The following is a 19,186-nucleotide window of genomic DNA, read 5'->3' as shown; positions in this document are numbered from 1 at the left end:
GAGAGAGAATGAGAGGAATGGGAAAGAGAGGGAAGAGGAAGAGATGGGAGAGGGGGAAGAGAGAGAGAGACAAGGAGGAGGTAGAAGTAAGAGAAGTAAATACCTCCTCTTTAATACCCCACAGAAGTAAATACCTCCTCTTTAATACCCCATAAAAGTAAATACCTCCTCTTTAATACCCCACAGAAGTAAATACCTCCTCTTTAATACCCCACAGAAGTAAATACCTCCTCTTTAATACCCCATAGAAGTAAATACCTCCTCTTTAATACCCCATAGAAGTAAAATACTCCTCTTTAATACCCCATAGAAATAAATACCTCCTCTTTAATACCCCATAGAAATAAATACCTCCTCTTTAATACCCCACAGAAGTAAATACCTCCTCTTTAATACCCCACAGAAGTAAATACCTCCTCTTTAATACCCCGTTGAAGTAAATACCTCCTCTTTAATACCCCGTAGAAGTAAATACCTCCTCTTTAATACCCCGTTGAAGTAAATACCTCCTCTTTAATACCCCACAGAAGTAGTGGGAGCAGTAGTTGCACTATTTTTTATTATTTTTTTTTATTCAGTTCAAATATATTTTCGTTTCAAGATATTTTTATGTGTCAAAAATAAAACCTTTTTTTTGTTAAATATTCTGTGGATTAACTTCAAAACACGGTGAGCGCCCCCAGGAGGACGATCGATCATCTGAGTCAGAACAACACACAGGCTAACCACTCTGCCACAGTCACACAGAGCACGAGTACAGAGGCAGTACTGTGGTGGTAGTAGTAGTAGTAGTAGTAGTAGTAGTAGAAGTAGAAACAGTAGTGAAGTAGTAGTAGTAGTAGTAGTAGTAGTAGTAGAAGTAGTAGTGAAGTAGTAGTAGTAGTAGTAGCAGTAGTTGTAGTGGTAAAAGTAGTAGTAGTAGTAGTAGTAGTAGTAGTAGTAGTAGTAGTAGCAGTAGCAGTAGTTGTAGTGGTAAAAGTAGTAGTAGTAGTAGTAGTAGCAGTAGCAGTAGTGGTAAAAGTAGTAAAAGTAGTAGTAGTAGTAGTAGTAGTAGTAGAGGTATTCATAGTAGTAGCAGTAGTAGTAGTAGTAGTAGTAGTAGTAGTGGTAGTAGTAGCAGTAGCAGTAGTTGTAGTGGTAGTGGTAAAAGTAGTAGTAGTAGTAGTAGTAGTAGTAGTAGTAGTAGTAGTAGTAGTAGTAGTAGAGGTATTCATAGTAGTAGCAGTAGTAGTGGTAGTAGTAGTAGTAGTAAAAGTAGTAGTAGTTGTTGTTGTGGTAGTAGTAGTAAAACAATTTATTGTGTAGTAGCAGTAGTAGTAGTAGTGGTCATAGTAAAAGTAGCAGCACTAGAAGTAACAGTAATGTATCCATCATAGGAGTAGTACTAATAGCAGTGATAGCAGTAGTAGTAGTAGTAGTTGTAATAGTACTAGCAGCGGACAGATCGGGAGTCTGACCTACAACCCCCTCACTGGAGCCGGACTAACCACTCTGCCGCTGTAGTCTTGTTTCGGCTGATGCTAGCTTATTGCTAACGTTGCTAAAGGCTAAAGCGTTTCATAAGTGGTACACAGACTTATGAATAAAAGAACAAACGCCGCGCCGGGTTTGATTACACGCACTTCATCCGACGGAGAGAAAAATTAAAATAAAATAAAATAAAATGAAATAATAAATGTGGCGAGTCTTTCCCAGAGACGCGGCGTAATAAACCGATCAGACGCCGTTAGCGCCGCGCAAAACACAAACACATGAAAGTTTAATCAACACGGGATTAAAACTGCAGTGAACCAAGAGCAACGCAGGAGGAGGAGTGGGAGCAGTGATAGTAGGAGTAGTAGTAGCAGTAGTAGTAGTAGTAGTAGTAGTAGTAGCAGTAGAAGTAGTTATAGTAGTAGTAGTAGTAGTAGCAGTAAAATAGTTTAGCATCCACATCTGAGTGTCATCTGCAGAGTTGTGGCAAAACACATTATTACTGCGTATTAACAAGGGCTGGGTATCACTAAGAAGTTGCCGATACAATACATAGGAAACGATACGCACTGCCGATACGATACGATTCGATACGATATATACAGTGGTCTCCGGTTTATCTGAATACATTCTGTGTTGTACTGTGTGAGAAAAGTGTATAAAGTGTGTGGTGAGGGGTTTTACAGCCGCAAAATATATAGAATATTTGTAAAAAATAAAGCTGATACTTCGTGGATTTCGCCTATTGCGGGTTATTTTTAGAACGTGACCCCCGCGATAAACGAGGGACCACAGCAGCCCGCGATATTGATACTGTGTCTTTAAATGAAACGATACAATATTTTGATATTTTTGCGCACCCCTGGTATTACCTGCGCTAACAGAAGCGTATAAAGGCAGAACAACAGGGGTCCCATGATTGACCCCGTGGGTACCCCACAGCTCAGGGGTATTTTACAATTTCAGCGAAGAACTCGTTGTTTGCCAGATTGAAGTGAAATGTTAAATACGCAAGAGAGTGGTTTGTTTAAGTAGTTATTGAAGTAGTAGTAGTGGAAGTGGTAGTAACAGTAGCAGTAGTAGTAGTAGTATACTTAGTAGCACTAGTGAAGTAGTAGTAGTAGTTGTTGTACAAGTAGTTGTAGTAATAGCAGTGGTATGATTCATAGTTTACGTGATAGAAAGTAGCAGTAGTGGCAAATATAGTAGTAGCAGTAGTAGTACTAATAGTAGTAGTAGTAGTAGTAGTAGTAGTAGTTGTTGTTGCAGATGTACTTTGTATTTGTTGCTATAGTAGGCCTAGTAATTAGTAGTAATTGCAGAATTAGTGGTAGAAGTAAAAGTAACGTATATAGATCACAGTAGTAGGATTAGTACTGGTAGTAATAATATTGGTAGCAGTAGTAGTAGTAGCATTGGTGCTTGTAGTAGATGTAGTACTTGTGGTATAGTAGTAGTAGCAGCAGTATTGTTGCTGACAGGAATAGTTGTAGTGGTGTAGTAGTGACACACTTACTGTAGTAACAAAAACAGTGCAAGTAGTAATAGAAGTAATACATGTTAATAGTACTAAATATTTAAATGTGTAGTGGTTAGAATACGTAGTACCGAAAATGTAGTAGCAGTAGTGGAAATAGTCTTCATTATAGTAGTAGTAGTTTATTTAAAGAAAAGAGTACTTGATGTTGCAGACTACTACAACTACAACAATAACGACAACAACTATTACTACTACTACTACTAGTGTTCCTACCGTAACTACTACTTTTTGTACTACTACTACTACTACTACTAGAACATATGCACCATGGTGTCTCTCATTTCGAGTACATTAGGACACACTGTATTATTTATGAAGCAGATATTATGAGTATCAATCCACTGAGTACTTTTGGACGTGTTTATGAAGAGGACCAGATATTAAGTACATGACACAGCTGCAGGGTAGTTGTAGTAAAAACTGAAGTAGTTGCAGTAACAGCAATAGTAGTTTTGGTAGATGCAGTAGAAGTAATTGAATTTGAAAGTACCTCTATAGCTTTAAAGAGTTTAGGGAGTGGTGGCGTGTACTAATGTACTAATAGCAGTGGTAGTAATAGTAGTAGTAGTAGTACCAGTGTAGTACTTTTGGAGAGGACTACATGAAAAGGTTGATATATTAATTACATATGCTACGCAGCTTCACAGTATTTGTTGTAAAAATTGAAGTAGTCGTGGTAATACTTGCAGTCTGTGTAGTTTTAGCAGCTGCGGTACAAGTAATTCGGGTTAAAGTACCTCAAGTACTTTTAAAAGTAGTTTATGGAGTGAGAGAACATACTAGCAGCAATGGTAGTAGTAGCGGCAGTAAATATAGTAGTAGTAATAGTAATAATAGTAGTAGTCATAGCAGTAGTAGTAGCAGTAATAGTAAGTAAGTAAGTAGTAGTAATAGTAGAGCGCCCCCCGGTGGACGACATCGATTATGTGTCAGAGACGCAACAAGAGAATGTGAAAAAAAGCACCAGAGGGAAGATGGAAAAACAAACATGTACCTGTGAGGAGCAGCAGCCTCCTCCTCAGACTCTCCTCCTCTTCACTCTCCTCCTCTTCACTCTCCTCCTCTTCACCTCCTCACACTCTCCTCCTCCTTAGACTCTCCTCCTCTTCATCTCTTCCTCTTCACTCTCCTCCTCTTCACTCTCCTCCTCTTCACTCTCCTCCTCTTCACCTCCTCACACTCTCCTCCTCCTTAGACTCTCCTCCTCTTCATCTCCTCAGAATCTCCTCAGAATCTCCTCCTCTTCACCTCCTCTTCACCTCCTCACACTCTCCTCCTCAGACTCTCCTCCTCCTTAGACTCTCCTCCTCTTCACCTCCTCCTCACCACCTCCTCACTCTCCTCCTCTTCACCTCCTCACTCCTCCTCCTTACTCTCCTCCTCTTCACCTCCTCACACTCTCCTCCTCAGACTCTCCTCCTCTTCAACTCCTCCTCAGACTCTCCTCCTCTTCAACTCCTCCTCAGACTCTCCTCCTCTTCATCTTCTCCTCAGACTCTCCTCCTCTTCATCTCCTCCTCAGACTCTCCTCCTCTTCATCTCTTCACCTCCTCCTCAGACTCTCCTCCTCTTCACCTCCTCCTCACACTCTCCTCCTCTTCACTGTAGATTATAGTTTTTACGATACGAACATTTCAAACTCGATTTCGATACTGAAAATTCTAATGTGGGCGAGAGTCAAAACTGGGACTAAATGTGTCAACCCGGACCAAAGCAAGACTAAAGATGGACTAAAGACGGACTAAAGACGGACTAAACTGGGACTAAACCAGGACTAAAGACGGACTAAACTGGGACTAAACCAGGACTAAAGACGGACTAAAGACAGACTAAACTGGGACTAAACTGGGACTAAACCAGGACTAAACCAGGACTAAAGCAGGAGTAAACCAGGACTAAAGATGGACTAAAGACGGACTAAACTGGGACTAAACCAGGACTAAAGACGGACTAAAGACAGACTAAACTGGGACTAAACTGGGACTAAACCAGGACTAAACCAGGTCTAAACCAGGACTAAACCAAGTCTACATCAGGACTAAACCAGGACTAATCCAATACTAAACCAGGACTAAACCAGGACAAGTGTCATTTATGTTATGAAAAGCGCAGACCGGTGTTTCTCAATCGTTGGGACTTGGAGCGTTTCAGTTTGTGGGTTTGCTCATTTAGACTTAATTTTTTTTTCACTTTTTTTTTTCTCTTCTGGATAATTTCTTGTTTCGACCTACAGCGGAAATGATGCAGTCCACTTTTAGACCTGGTTTAGTCCCAGATTAGACCTGGAATAGTCCTGTTATAGACCTGGTTTGGATCTGGTGGTACGTTTCAGGACCACGGACAGAGATCAGAGCTCAGATAAACACAAATGTAAGTTGAGCTGTGGAAATACTTCACCTTCAGAATCCACACAATACTCTGTGAACATGTGACTCTGGACTGCACTGATTGACAGGTGGATTAGCCAATGAGGGACGTGCCTGGTTCGTCGGTAGTAAAACAAATATGGCTGCGCACGAGGGAAAAACAAAAGAGAAAAACATCAAAGACCATCACAGGAAACTGAAAAACACCACAGATTTCTACAGAAACAATGAGCGAAACATGAAACTGTTCATCTGAGGAAGAGAAATGTCATTTTGTTTGTGAACGATGAGCGACCAATGAGCTCCTTCGATTCACACGAGTCACTGAAATAAACAAATGTGATTGGACGAACAGAGAGAAGTGCGGAGCTGTCAGGAAATGAAAATGTATCAATAACAGAACATATTTAAGGTCTGAACTTTTGATCACTAATACCTCGAATGCCACATAAAATACTTCTACTGCCAGTACAACGCAGTATAAATACTACAATCTCACACGCACACACCAGAGCACAAACACAAACACACGCACACACACACCCCCCACACACACACACTTCTATGTCAGGTCTGAAAGATGGAAATAGAACAGATTTATGTAATATATGAATTATAGGAAGAGGATGCAGAGGAGAAGAGGGTCAGAGGAGCAGAGGGTCAGAGGAGCAGAGGAGGAGAGGGTCAGAGGAGCAGAGGGTCAGAGTAGAGGAGGAGAGGGTCAGAGGAGCAGAGGAGGAGAGGGTCAGAGGAGCAGAGGAGGAGAGGGTCAGAGGAGCAGAGGAGGAGAGGGTCAGAGGAGCAGAGGGTCAGAGGGTCAGAGGAGCAGAGGGTCAGAGGAGCAGAGGGTCAGAGGAGGAGAGGGTCAGAGGGTCAGAGGAGCAGAGGGTCAGAGGAGGAGAGGGTCAGAGGAGGAGAGGGTCAGAGGAGCAGAGGAGCAGTGGGTCAGAGGAGGAGAGGGTCAGAGGAGGAGAGGGTCAGAGGAGTAGAGGGTCAGAGGAGGAGAGGGTCAGAGGAGCAGAGGAGCAGAGGGTCAGAGGAGCAGAGGGTCAGAGGAGCAGAGGGTCAGAGGAGCAGAGGGTCAGAGGAGCAGAGGGTCAGAGGAGCAGAGGGTCAGAGGAGGAGAGGGTCAGAGGAGCAGAGTTTTTTGTCGATTTGTTTCTCATTAAATATTAAAGTGTCTGAGGCTCTGGAGGATTTTACACGACACAAACACGAAAATGAAACAATCACTAAAACATCACATTTCACAAACGTGTCCTCTGCATTTGACCCGTCCTCAGTGTCTCTGGGTTAAATCTACATTTGACCCGTCCTCAGTGTCTCTGGGTTAAACCTGCATTTGACCCGTCCTCCATGAATCAAATTAAGACGCACTATGTAACTTTTCTGCTCGTCTCCATGGAGATTTCATTGCATTTCCTGGAATGTTGCACTGTTTGGCATTAAACTTATCTCCACAGAAACAAGCAGGTGCGCTCCCAGGCCAAGTTATGAGTCAGATCTGTGGAGAGGCGCGCTGACTCACTGTAAGTACATGTGTTTTCTCTGATAATTCAACTGAACACAGAGAATACACATAAACTTTAATATAACCAAATTCAACCAGTTTAGAAAAATAAAACTGGTTGAATTTTGATAATTTTATACAGTTTAAAAATGCTTGTTTTATATTTAAAGTTCTACCTCCTCCGCTGAAAGACTTGATCAAATTAAAGACTGTGACGGGAACCAGGGCCACACGTCGAGGAGACTGTGATGTTCCACACAGACGCACTAAATGTGGACAAACCGTGCTCTGTTAAAGGGACTCATGTTTGGAATAGTCGCCCTTTGATGATAAGAGAATGTTCATCTCTGTCCACAACTGCACCTTAAACTGAGGCTGAAGGAAAACCAGGTCTGTGAGCACCTTCAGCTGCTTTTATTGTATTTTTGTAATGTCCCTAGGCAAGTACACACAACAAATACAACATAGACAACAGATGGAAACTAGTATTTTTTGCTATAATCTGGCATTTTTACACTGTGTTTACAGATGTTCATTAATATGTGCTGTCCCTATCAAATAAATAAATACTTTAAATAAACCACTTTATAAAACCTGAAGCTGAAGCTCTTCAGAGTTTTACTGGAAGCTCAGCTGCTGTGATGGAGAAATGGCGCCATCTAGTGCTCACTGTGGTGGAGCGCAGAGTGTGTGTGTGTGTGTGTGTTTCATCTGGAGGAATCTGTTTTCAGCGGAGGAGGAAGTATTCTTATTAATTAAATAAAAGTACAGATACCAGAGCAAAGAAATACTCAAATACAAGTAAAAGTATCACATGAAAATAAAAAAATCTACTTAAGTAAAAGTATTAAAGTATCTGCTTAAAAATGTACTTAAGTATTTTGTGCAGATTTCAAGTCTTTTAAAGCTTCAAATGTGGTGGTTTTAATAAAGATTTGAGGTGAAGTTTGTCGATTTTCTACCTGTTTTTATTTGTATATTTTTGTCGTCGTGAACGTGTTAAAAATAAACTCTCAGGCCTCAAACTAAAATAAAAAAATACTTTTACTTTTCAGTCCTGTTCAAAAATGCAGTGGAGTAGAAAGTACAGATACTGCTGAGATGTAGTGAAGTAAAAGTCAAGAGTGTGCACTTTAAAATGTACTTAAATATACATAAAATGTGTACAGTACTTTTACTACTACCACTACTACTACTACTTTTACTTCATTACTGTTTTACTCAGAATTACAGCAAAGCAAAAGTCACTAGTTCGAGTTCATGAGACGTTATATTCAAACATGAACTAACACTTACTTCATAATGAACGAGTTGTATTTATGAGGTAAATTAATGTTCACTTTCATTCACCTGTGTACACTCTGGAGGCGAGGGGGAGGTGTCTTGCCCAAGGACACGACGACAGCATTCACCCGTGGGAGCTGGAGTCACTAGATCCAACCAGCAACTTTCGGATCGGCGGAGAAACGCTCTACCGACTGAGCCGCTGTAATCGAGCAGCGACTGAGCCCGGATCATAACAATAAACTAATATTTCACGTTTTGTCCTTCCGAGTTACAAGTCGTTAGGGGTATCATAGCAACCAAAGAGCCAATCAGGAGCGAGGCTGTTGGAAGGTAACGCCCCTTTCCGCATTGCATCGCTGGTTTAACGGGGAGCGGGCCCTTAGCGACGCTGTCAATCAAACCTGTTGCTAACGCTAGCGGGAGTGACCTCAGGGAAATAAGGCGCCTGATTTGTATGTTTTTATTGTTCATGTCTTGATTTACAGACACAAAAGCGAAATAAAAACCCCAGGATCATGTAGAGCGGGTTAATACGGAACATTTAAGACCAAAATGACGAGTCTGACAGCGGCTGTTAGTTTTCCAACGTGAAGTGAACTGGAACAGGAAGTGCGACCGTGATCACTTCCTGTTTGTAACGCGGTGGCTAACAGTCCATGATCCCGACAGTTACTTTTATTTCAGTATTACTTTCACCAAATACATTTCTTGCACCGTTACTTTCCATCTGAACATTTTGAAGTACTTTTTTTTTAAAATACTTTGCCGAATGTTTAGTACAAAACTAAATTCTTGATCTACTGTGAACAAATGTAAAAAAAAAAAACCAGAGCGTCGTTCTTCAGTGCATAGACATTTATTGAAATTAAAGCTGAGCCAAAAGCACATTTAAAGTGGAAACGACACAGCTTCCAGCGCCCCCTTGTGGACAGTCAAAGTACAGATCTGTGGTAAATACTGACATTCGCACAGATTCAGAAGGTGCTCGTTTATTCCGCAGAAAAAAAAAAAAAAAAAAAAAAAAGGTTTAGCTCCGTGATGTTATTTAAAAATACTGTTTGAAGGTTTTTTAAAAATATAGATTTCATCATCGTTTTATTTTACATTTTCGTTTTGTCCAAGCGGTTATTTAAAGCTGCACTGTGTAACTTTTCTGTTTAAAGTCAGCCACGTGTTTATCTCCAAGGAAACGTCAGCGCTGTGCCTGGAGTGTTCCACGGTATGGCATTAAACACGTACATCACCACGGAGACGAGCAGGAGAAAGCGCCGCTGTTTAATGCTGAAAAAAATCTCGTCGTATCGTTTGAAATTTTTAGCATCGTAACAACACTAACACTGCGGAACATTTCAAGCGAAGCGGTAACATCTCCGTGGCGACAAACAGATGGACCTCCACCAGAAAAGTTACATAGTGCAGCTTTAATAACTGCCATGAACATTTTTGAAAGGAGAATCTGAGCGTTTATAAAAATACATGTGTAGCTTTGGGCCTTACTCTAAAAGAACCGTCTGCCCCGTGCGCCCCCTGCTGGTCATAAACACATGCTCTGAATCTACAAACACGATTTTATAAAAACAGACTGAGCCACAATTCCATAGGAATTTCTGATCATCCCTCCATCCCCATGACAACCTCAAAAAAACGGCGCACTGACAAACATCTCCACGCGGGTCTAAAACGACGCTTCAGGGACGTCCATCTTGATTTGAGACGAGCTGCAGTTTGGACCAGAGCCGCCCGAACGATTCACCAAAGAGCCACAAATGTAAAGAGTGAGCCGTTCGGACGACGCAGTGAAAATGAGCCACGGGAATCTTTCATTAAAGTCTGGAACATTCGTTTTACGTCTGCGTCACAACGAGCTGTGCGTCGTTGAGTTTGTAGAAGAATTACTGTATTTTCTGGACTATAAGTTGCACTTTTTTCATAATTTGGCCAGAGGTGCGACTTATACTCAGACGCGACATACTCCAGTGCGTCTTGTGTTTTTTTTTCTTCATTATTATGCATTTTTTGGCTGGTGTGACTTATATTTCGGAAAACACGGTACTTATATCTGCGTAAATTTGCCAAAAAATAAGAAAAAAGTTGATCTGTTTACGATCATTTGGGCGACAGTTCGGTCTCTCCTGGTTAAAACAAACACGCCCTTGATTATTTGACTGATATTTGTTCCCCATCGTCTCATTTCTAAACATTTAATAATCACTTTTAAATCAAATTCTGATTTTTCTTCCATCGACTGAGCATTAAACTTCGAATTACGTTTTTTAAATCAGTCGCAAAAATCACCTTAATCCGATTTGCAGAAACGACATCGTCTGTGATTATATTTTTTTACAGATGCCACGATTCTGCTTTTTCATAATTAACGTTTTGTTTTTTTAGAATCTGCTGAAAAAAAACCTGAATAATGTTTGACAGAAATGATCCGGTTGTTTTCTGTCCATCAGGAAACTGCGCCACGGACTTGAGTAAAGAAAAGTTCAAAACGAAAAGCTCAGGACCATCCAAGTCTGATTACGGCAACTAAATGGGGTCAAACGGGATATCGGCTGAATCGATATCTTGGAACCAACACTGATGCCGATATTAGACGGCCAGATATATCAACCAATCAATATATCACACCGATATTTAACGTTTAATGGCCTTAAAATTGGTTAAAAAAAAGGCTAAACTACTTAGTGACACACGGCTCTCAAAGGTTTGTGAGTTTGTAGTAAATTTAAATGACACAATTAGGGGAAAATAATCAAAATCGTCCCTATATATCGGTCAAAAAAAACAAAATCTGTATCAGCTTCAGCCATAAACCTCTCGATCTTTCACCGATATCACACACAGCGTTTGATTAGAGCTCATTTTCCATAAAACTCTTTCACGATTCAAATCAAGATTAACTCACCGAGACGTCGTTTTAAATCCCGTAGAACGATTTTTGCAGTGTTTCGGGAATCAGGACAATAAAAAAAAATAAGATTCTTTAAAAGGTCCACTATCGAACGCATTTAAGTCGTGTTATAATGCGGTTTCCTCCTCAAAAACAGACCCGGAGTTGTGTTTTTTTTTTTAAGTTAACTGCTACTTTAAGCCACAGTTGAACAAAATCACGACACAATAAACTAGAATAACCATAAGTCGTTCTCTTTTTAAAACATGTTGTACGTTTACTCCAGTTTTTTAACATGTTCTGGTGCACTGAGAAGAGAAGCAGTTTAAATGAGGCTAAAACAATAGCTGTTGGTTCAAAGTTTGGCGATTCCACGGCTGTTTGAGAGAAGAACTCCTAAATCTGCAGGTTTGTGTGTTAAACATGTGTGAATGAAACAAAAAAACAAAACTCCAGGTCTGTTTTTGATGAGGAAACATTAGAACAGATCAGAAAATTGCGCAATACGGGCCTTTAAGGTGTTTCTTTTTGTTTAGTTTTTGTCTGTGAGCTGCTGCTGCGTGGATTCGATGAACTCTTTAGCGCTGGACGACAGGTTGAGGAGCAGATCTTGGACTAGAACCTTCTGATCTTTGGCCCAGGACAAACTTTGGTCGAGTAAAACGTTGATTTCTCGACACGTGGGCTGGTCTCTGAGGTCTGAGAAGCGGCACGCGGCGGCCGTGGCGAACAATCCCAGGAAAACCAGGAGCAGGAACTTCAGGAGGAGCCAGAGAACAGAGCGCTTTGGTTTCGCGGGAGGATCTGAGGAGGACTTTTGATCTGCTGAGAGAGACAAAGGGTTAAAGCCATCAGGAGAAGGGGAGCAGGTCTGAGCCAGGAGCCTTGGGTCTGATTTACAAAACTTTTACTTAATATGTGTGACTTTTCTTGCTATGAAACTAAAAAACAAATTTCACATAGATACGAGTCTCTCTGAGCTTCTGGACGGAGATGATGCAGAAGATGTGTGTTAGAAATGTGTTTTGTCTGTAAAGTAAAGTTTTATTAATGAGATCCCTTTGATGGGGAATGCAAAGAATTATGTTTTTTTCCTTTGTATCAAAATAAAAGTTTGAATTTTTAATATTATTATGACAATAGCTTTATACAAATTCCTGTAGGATCCTGAAAAATTTGTGACAGTCCCAAAATTCAAGCTGAAAACTCGTCTCAAATACAGAAAAATACTGTTCAATCAAAACGTTATCAGTCCAGGATCATAGTAGCGTCTGGTCAGTGGACACCAAACAACGCCACACTCGCCACACTCGCCACACTCGCCACACTCGTCACACTCGTCACAATCGTCACACTCGTCACACTCGTCACACTCGTCACACCCCGCTTCTGTTTTTTTCCATCATGCGCCCCCTGCTGGCGGTGTACCTGGAGCCTTCCCGTTCTTCTTCTTCTTCTCCTCTTGTCTCTTCTTCTGCTGCTCCTGCGCGGCCTGCGCTGCCATCTGCTGGTTATACTCTGCTCTGCGTCGCTCTTTCTCCTCCGCCTTCTCTCTCTTCTTCACCTCCCTCTCTCTCGCTTCACGCTCCCTCTGTTTCGCCTCACGCTTTTTCTCCAGATCTGAAACACAAAGATTGTTCTAGTTAAAAACTTTGGCATTTTTACATGTCATGGTTTACACGTCACACATGATAAAGCTGCAGCCGGTGTCAAAACAGACTGCCAACGGAATTAAACCTGAGCACCGAGGCCCGGACTGCACCACCGCCCCGCACCACCGCATCGCACCACCGCACCGCACCACCGGACTGCAGGGTGTGTGGTCTGAGCTCCTTTACTTGAGGCCACCAGCCCTGAGTCTGAGTGTGGGGCTCAGTCCAGGTTTAGTCTGGGTTTAGTCCGGGTTTAGTCCGGGTTTAGTCCGGGTTTAGTCCGGGTTTAGTCCGGGTTTAGTCCGGGTTTAGTCCGGGTTTAGTCCGGGTTTAGTCCGGGTTTAGTCCGGGTTTAGTCCGGGTTTAGTCCGGGTTTAGTCCGGGTTTAGTCCGGGTTTAGTCCGGGTTTAGTCCTGGTTCTCACCCTTCTCTCTCTGTAGTTTCTTCTGTCTGATTTTCTCCACTTCCTCCTGGAGTCCTCTCATGTGCTGCAGCACCTGAACAAACACATGTTTGACTCAGATCATATTTTCATATTACAGTTTTAACTCTTTAAAGTGATATTTTGTTAAATCTCATGAGGCCTGTCTCTTTACCCGGGCTGCACACTGTTTGCACTGCCTCTCGTCCAGACAGTCTCCTGCTGCTTTGGCCAGACCAGCCTCCAGAGGATTGTCCTTCAGGTCCAACCACTTCAGGCTCTGGGACAAACAAAAACAGGATTTACACTTTTATCTATTTTTATCTGTAAACATGAGGGCACAGGAGGCACAGAATGTTAAAATGTCAAATAGCTATTTTAAGACAATATAGAACTGATATAATATTGTTTTTGTAGAGGTTTAAACTACAGGGTTAGCAGCTTTTACACTGAATACGACCCCATGGAAACACAGGGAGGGCATCTGACACAGGGACATATCAGAACATGTTTGTACAGCTCTAAACTGCAACACCATCGTAATAGTTTAATATTATTTAAATGTTCATCGTAAACATAGACTTGACCTAATCACAAAGCGGTGGCCCAAAGTTATTCCTCACTTACCTCATTCAGAGCATCCTAATTATTCACCACACAGTTTTACCATGGCAGTAATGCTAACAACGACTAGCATGTCAACAGTGCACTTCATGATTCTCAGACAGTAAAATGCTTTCCAACCAGACGCAGACAGTGCACAGTGGACTTATTTTCATACATTATATCTGTTCTAGGGCAAGACACATTTTACTCAAACACAAGGCCTACGTGTTTCAGTGTCTCGTCTCACCCTGAGCTGGGAGAAGCTGACCGGCAGCTCGGTCAGTCTGTTTCCGAGCAGGTCCAGGTGCTGCAGGTTCACCAGGCTCCCGAAGTCCTCAGGGAGACACTCCAGACGATTCTTATTCAGCTCCAACCTCACCAGGTGCACCAGGCCACAGAACTCAGGCTATGAGAGCAGGGACGGGAGCGGGGACGGGAAGAGGAGCAGGGACAAGAGCAGGGGACGGGAGCAGGGACGGGAAGAGGAGCAGGGACGAGAGCAGGGACGAGAGGAGGGACGGGAGGAGGGACGAGAGCGGGGACGAGAGCGGGGACGAGAGCGGGGACGGGAGCGGGGACGGGAGCGGGGACGGGAGCGGGGACGGGAGCGGGGACGGGAGCGGGGACGGGAGCGGGGACGGGAAGAGGAGCAGGGACAAGAGCAGGGACGAGAGGAGGGACGGGAGGAGAGACGAGAGCGGGGACGAGAGCGGGGACGAGAGCGGGGACGAGAGCAGGGACAGGAGCAGGGACGGGAGGAGGGACGAGAGCGGGGACGGGAGCGGGGACGGGAGCGGGGACGGGAGCGGGGACGGGAGCGGGGACGGGAGGAGGGACGGGAGGAGGAGCAGGGACAAGAGCAGGGACGAGAGCAGGGACGGGAGGAGGAGCAGGGACGGGAGGAGGAGCAGGGACGGGAGCGGGGACGGGAGCAGGGACGAGAGCGGGGACGGGAGCAGGGACGGGAGCAGGGACGGGAGCAGGGACACGACACGAGCAGGGACACGACACGAGCAGAGAGACGAGCAGAGACACGACAAGAGCAGAGACACGAGCAGAGACCAGAGCAGGGATGGGAGCAGAGACACAAGCAGAGACACGTCAAATGGGTCAAACAATACAATGCCTCTAGTGTAAACGTGGTGCTGCTGCAGCTCGACACAAAATGACATCGTCTGTCCCAGGGCAGCTGTGGCTATAGAGCTATCTCATCATTATTGAGTGTGAAGTGAATGAATAATGCACAAAACTGAGCGCCGTTTAATAATTTACAAATGAATTATTATTACTATTATTAGAATGTTTTAGTCGACACTCAAAAATCATTCTTGGGAGAAAAAGTCACAAAAAAGTAAGTGTAAACTGAATCTTACCCCCACTTGACCCTTTAACTCATTTGTTTAGTGTCTGAACTTGTGCAAAATTATAATCTAACACATTCTGTAAAAATATATAACCAAATTTAATGTAAATACTACTAGAAGTTTGCTGCTTACTGTTAACATGGTGAGGTTGTTGCAGGACAAATCCACAACAGTGACTTTAGGGACAGCTGCCTGGAGAAATAAAAGACAGTAAGACACAAGTATTTAATTTAAACAAACATATTTAGTCACATTTATAATTTTAAACCACAATTGTGTAAGAATATTGGTATAAAACATGAAAAAACCCAAGTTAAATGGTCTTACCAGCTCCCTCACTGGCACTTCCGTCAGGTTACACAGGCTCAAATCCACTTCATTTCCGTCTATTTTGTCTTTAATGTTCAATAACTTGTTTTTACTCATGATTCTACTCGTAAAAATAAGAAACGTATAAAAAATAAGTTAATTTAAAGACTTTACGTGAGCGGAAAAAGACTTGAATGAACCAGATGTAGCGCAGATTTGGACAGAAGCGGCTTAAAAACGAGAAAAATGTGACGTTTTGTGAAGTTTACGGGTCTGAAAGTAAAGATGGACAAAAGTGAAATAGTTTGAGAGACGAAATACGGAGAATAAAGGTGGAATAGAGCTGAGAAAGATATAAAATGTTGGGAAAAGTGTGAGAATCTGCAGCGCTGAGTTGAATGGAAATCCACGTCACTGGTGGAAGTGGCGCGTCGGAGCGAATTAACGGCGACACCTGCAGGAGCGGAGGGGAAACAACACATAAATAAATAAATAAATAAATAAATAGATTAAAAAAATATAATAATAATAATAATAATAATAATAATAATAATAATAATAATAATAATAATAATAATAATAATAATAATAATAATAATAATAATAATAATAATAATAACATAGATTAATAATAATTAAAATAGATTAAAATTGTTTCATTTTTAGATTTATTTAGACAACACTGTAAAGAAAAACTTAATAAATTAATCAGTATTTAATAAATATCTTAAATTGTGAATATTCTAAGTGCTGTTGAAGATGGAGAGCTACATGTTTGGTCCATGTTTGGAGCTGGTTTAGATACACCAGGAGCACAGGTTTATTGTTTAACTGTTTATTTGCAGAATTATTCACAAAACAATGTAAAGAACAGTGTAACGAGCTGATGCATATTTTTTGTAAATGTTTCAAATGTGACTATTGTTGTTGTTGGTGAAACAGGCTGCGTAAATGACATAAGCTCAAATTTAAGTGATTTTTTTATTATTTTCAATCGAGCACAGAATACATTCAAAATCACATCGTCACAGTTTTTTCCTGGTTTAGTCCAGTCCCTGATGAGACGCTGGAGTTAGACCATGACCCTATAGTTTGTTTATTTTTTTATTTTCTTTAGCAGGATAATTTGATAAATTTAATAATAACGATTCAGATTTTATGCATTAAATTAAATTACAACTCATTTCATTATTTGTTACATTTAGTTGGAATTGTGGTCTTTGGTCCATTGTTTAGTCCTGGTTTAGTCCTGGTTTAGTCCTGGTTTAGTCCTGGTTTAGTCCTGGTTTAGTCCTGGTTTAGTCCCTGGTTTAGTCCTGGTTTTGTCCTGGTTTAGTCCCTGGTTTAGTCCTGGTTTAGTCCTGGTTTTGTCCTGGTTTAGCCCCTGGTTTAGTCCTGGTTTAGTCCCTGGTTTAGTCCTGGTTTAGTCCCTGGTTTAGTCCTGGTTAAGGCCTGGTTTAGACCTGGTTTAGTCCTGGTTTAGTCCCTGGTTTAGTCCTGGTTTAGTCCCTGGTTTAGTCCTGGTTTAGTCCTGGTTTAGTCCTGGTTTAGTCCCTGGTTTAGTCCCTGGTTTAGTCCTGGTTTAGTCCCTGGTTTAGTCCTGGTTTAGTCCCTGGTTTAGTCCCTGGTTTAGTCCCTGGTTTAGTCCTGGTTTAGTCCCTGGTTTAGTCCTGGTTTAGTCCCTGGTTTAGTCCCTGGTTTAGTCCTGGTTTAGTCCTGGTTTAGTCCTGGTTTAGTCCTGGTTTAGTCCCTGATTTAGTCCTGGTTTAATCCTGGTTTTCCTTCTCAACTTTTCTTCACAAACTGATGTAAAACTCAAAAATGAAATTCTGTCAGATGCACTTTAATCCCTGAATATTCCCAGCGTTTAATAAATCCAGATTATGAAGAGGCAAAGCAGGAAGAAAAAAGAGCAGCAGAAATAGGCCACAAAGAAGTATCGGTTTATGGATTTGGTTTTGCAGGCCCAGTATCCGCTCGGTTTCTCTTCCTCTTTTCCTCCGCTCAACATCAGAGACAGAGATTCTTTCACTTCTTTCAGTTCAGAGGCGATCAGGTCCAACGAGAAGTCGTCCGTCACCGAACTCTGTGGAAGAAGTTATTTTGGTTTTACATCAGACCAAACCTGCAAAATGGACTTTTCAGAGATTTTAATCGTGTTATACTCGTTTCTTTTTCATTGACCCTCTGAAGTTGTGTTTAGAGTGATTTTCACGACAGTACACGCCCACTGTGACGTACTAAACCCTTTAAGGCACATGTGTCAAACTCAAGGCCCGTGGGCAAAATGTGGCCCGCCAGGTCATGTTATGTGGTCCCGCGACAAAGTAAATTAAAAGGTATGACTGTCTTAAAATATCAGTTTATCGGGAGATACAGTTACACAGACATTTTTTCATATCCATATGCAATATTTGTAACTTGAATAAGTAATAAATATAGAAAAAGTAGTTGCATTTATTTTTAGTTACATCTGGCCCTTTGAGAGCGACCATTTTGATGATGTGGCCCTCTGTGAAAATGAGTTTGACACATCTGCTTTAAGGACTGAACACGTTATAGACCAGTATATCTCTCCTAGACTTTAATTCTTTTTAGCCATAAAAATCATGTTACAGGAAGTATCAGCGTGTACTTTTACCTTGTTTTTCCACACAACTACCGCTACTTCACGCGTCCATCCTCATTTTTCCTTTGACGCATCGAATAACTGACTGAATCCCGGCGGCACCTGCGCTCTGAGACGCTTTGAGACGCTGCTTTTGAATTTACATGAAGCACAATTGGTTGCCGAGTTACGGTAATAGAAAGTCCGCAATCGTGAGTCTGTCAGCGGCGTTAGCATCCGATGCTATAGAGTTACTTACTTCTCACGTTTTATTTTCTTAATCGGTGATACACGTAGGACTCGACAGTGTAGTGTAGACATTTTGGTACGAATGCTCGCTAAAGTGATGTGCAGCTGTCCATAGGGGGCGCCGACGACATGCGACTCTTTGTTGCGATGACGTTTACGGCGACGTCAGCTCCAAATGGACACTGTAGTTTTCCAACGCTTAAGTTTTGTTTCTTTTATTGAGTTGTCTTAGATCAATATTGATTTAAAATGTCCAAATTATTAAAGGGTTTCAGATGACGATAAACACCTGGCTGCAGGGGGCGGAGCTTGAAGTGTGGACACCTGTTTGTCCAATCACACTGTTCTTTATAGCTCCAGACCTCACGCCTCCTCCTACTGCCTCACTCTCCCCTTTACTCCTCCAGACTCCGCCCCCTCCTCCCCCCTCACTCTCCCCTTTACTCCTCCAGACTCCGCCCCCTCCTTCACTCCTCACTTTCCCCTTTACTCCTCCAGACTCCGCCCGTTCCTCCCGCCTCACTCTCCCCTTCAGTCCTCCAGACTCCGCCCGTTCCTCCCGCCTCACTCTCCCCTTTACTCCTCCAGACTCCGCCCGTTCCTCCCCCCTCACTTTCCCCTTTACTCCTCCAGACTCCGCCCGTTCCTCCCGCCTCACTCTCCCCTTCAGTCCTCCAGACTCCGCCCCCTCCTCCCCCCTCACTTTCTCCTTTACTCCTCCAGACTCCGCCCCTCCTCCCCCTTACTCTCCCCTTTACTCCTCCAGACTCCGCTCCTCCTCCCCCTCACTCTCCCCTTCAGTCCTCCAGACTCCGCCCCTCCTCCCCCCTCACTCTCCCCTTTACTCCTCCAGACTCTGCCCGTTCCTCCCGCCTCACTCTCCCCTTTACTCCTCCAGACTCCGC

General features: G+C 42.6%; 2 protein-coding genes across 3 annotated transcripts in view; both read right to left on the bottom strand.

Annotated features, from left to right (window-relative positions):
* Positions 1-9,018: 9,018 nt before the first annotated feature.
* lrrc59 (leucine rich repeat containing 59) lies at positions 9,019-15,840 on the bottom strand. Of its 2 annotated transcripts, none has more exons than XM_033984414.2 (7): positions 15,443-15,840; positions 15,248-15,307; positions 13,999-14,157; positions 13,321-13,425; positions 13,149-13,221; positions 12,501-12,692; positions 9,019-11,894 (listed from the first exon to the last, which is right to left on the bottom strand). In XM_033984414.2, exons 1-7 carry the CDS (start codon positions 15,539-15,541, stop codon positions 11,605-11,607), a joined length of 978 nt encoding a protein of 325 aa, XP_033840305.1. In that variant the 5' UTR covers positions 15,542-15,840; the 3' UTR covers positions 9,019-11,604. The 2 variants fall into 2 exon arrangements, with proteins under 2 accessions (XP_033840305.1, XP_055085729.1); XM_055229754.1 differs by having other exon boundaries at positions 10,918-11,897; positions 15,443-15,828.
* A 1,451-nt stretch (positions 15,841-17,291) lies between these two features.
* The window catches only part of LOC117387610 (5-hydroxytryptamine receptor 3A-like), a 14,321-nt gene continuing 12,426 nt past the window's right edge, over positions 17,292-19,186 (bottom strand). The window contains exon 11 of the mRNA XM_033985148.1: positions 17,292-17,510. Within this exon, the coding sequence (XP_033841039.1) occupies positions 17,292-17,510 (219 nt within the window). The remainder of the gene's footprint in view (positions 17,511-19,186) is intronic.

Source organism: Periophthalmus magnuspinnatus, chromosome 19, assembly GCF_009829125.3.
Source record: "Periophthalmus magnuspinnatus isolate fPerMag1 chromosome 19, fPerMag1.2.pri, whole genome shotgun sequence".
Lineage (NCBI taxonomy): Eukaryota > Metazoa > Chordata > Actinopteri > Gobiiformes > Gobiidae > Periophthalmus > Periophthalmus magnuspinnatus.
Note: the sequence above shows the minus strand (reverse complement) of the source record. Positions and strands in the feature narration are given on the sequence as shown.

Bases quoted from the DNA above. Each gene is read 5' to 3' on its own strand.
- lrrc59 (XM_055229754.1), bottom strand. From the start codon at position 15,541: ATGAGTAAAAACAAGTTATTGAACATTAAAGACAAAATAGACGGAAAT. The intron at 15,308-15,442 runs GTAAGACCATTT...TTATTTCTCCAG, and splicing joins AAGTGCCAGTGAGGGAGCTG to GCAGCTGTCCCTAAAGTCAC. The intron at 13,222-13,320 runs GTAAAGAGACAG...GTGTTTGTTCAG, and splicing joins GCAAACAGTGTGCAGCCCGG to GTGCTGCAGCACATGAGAGG.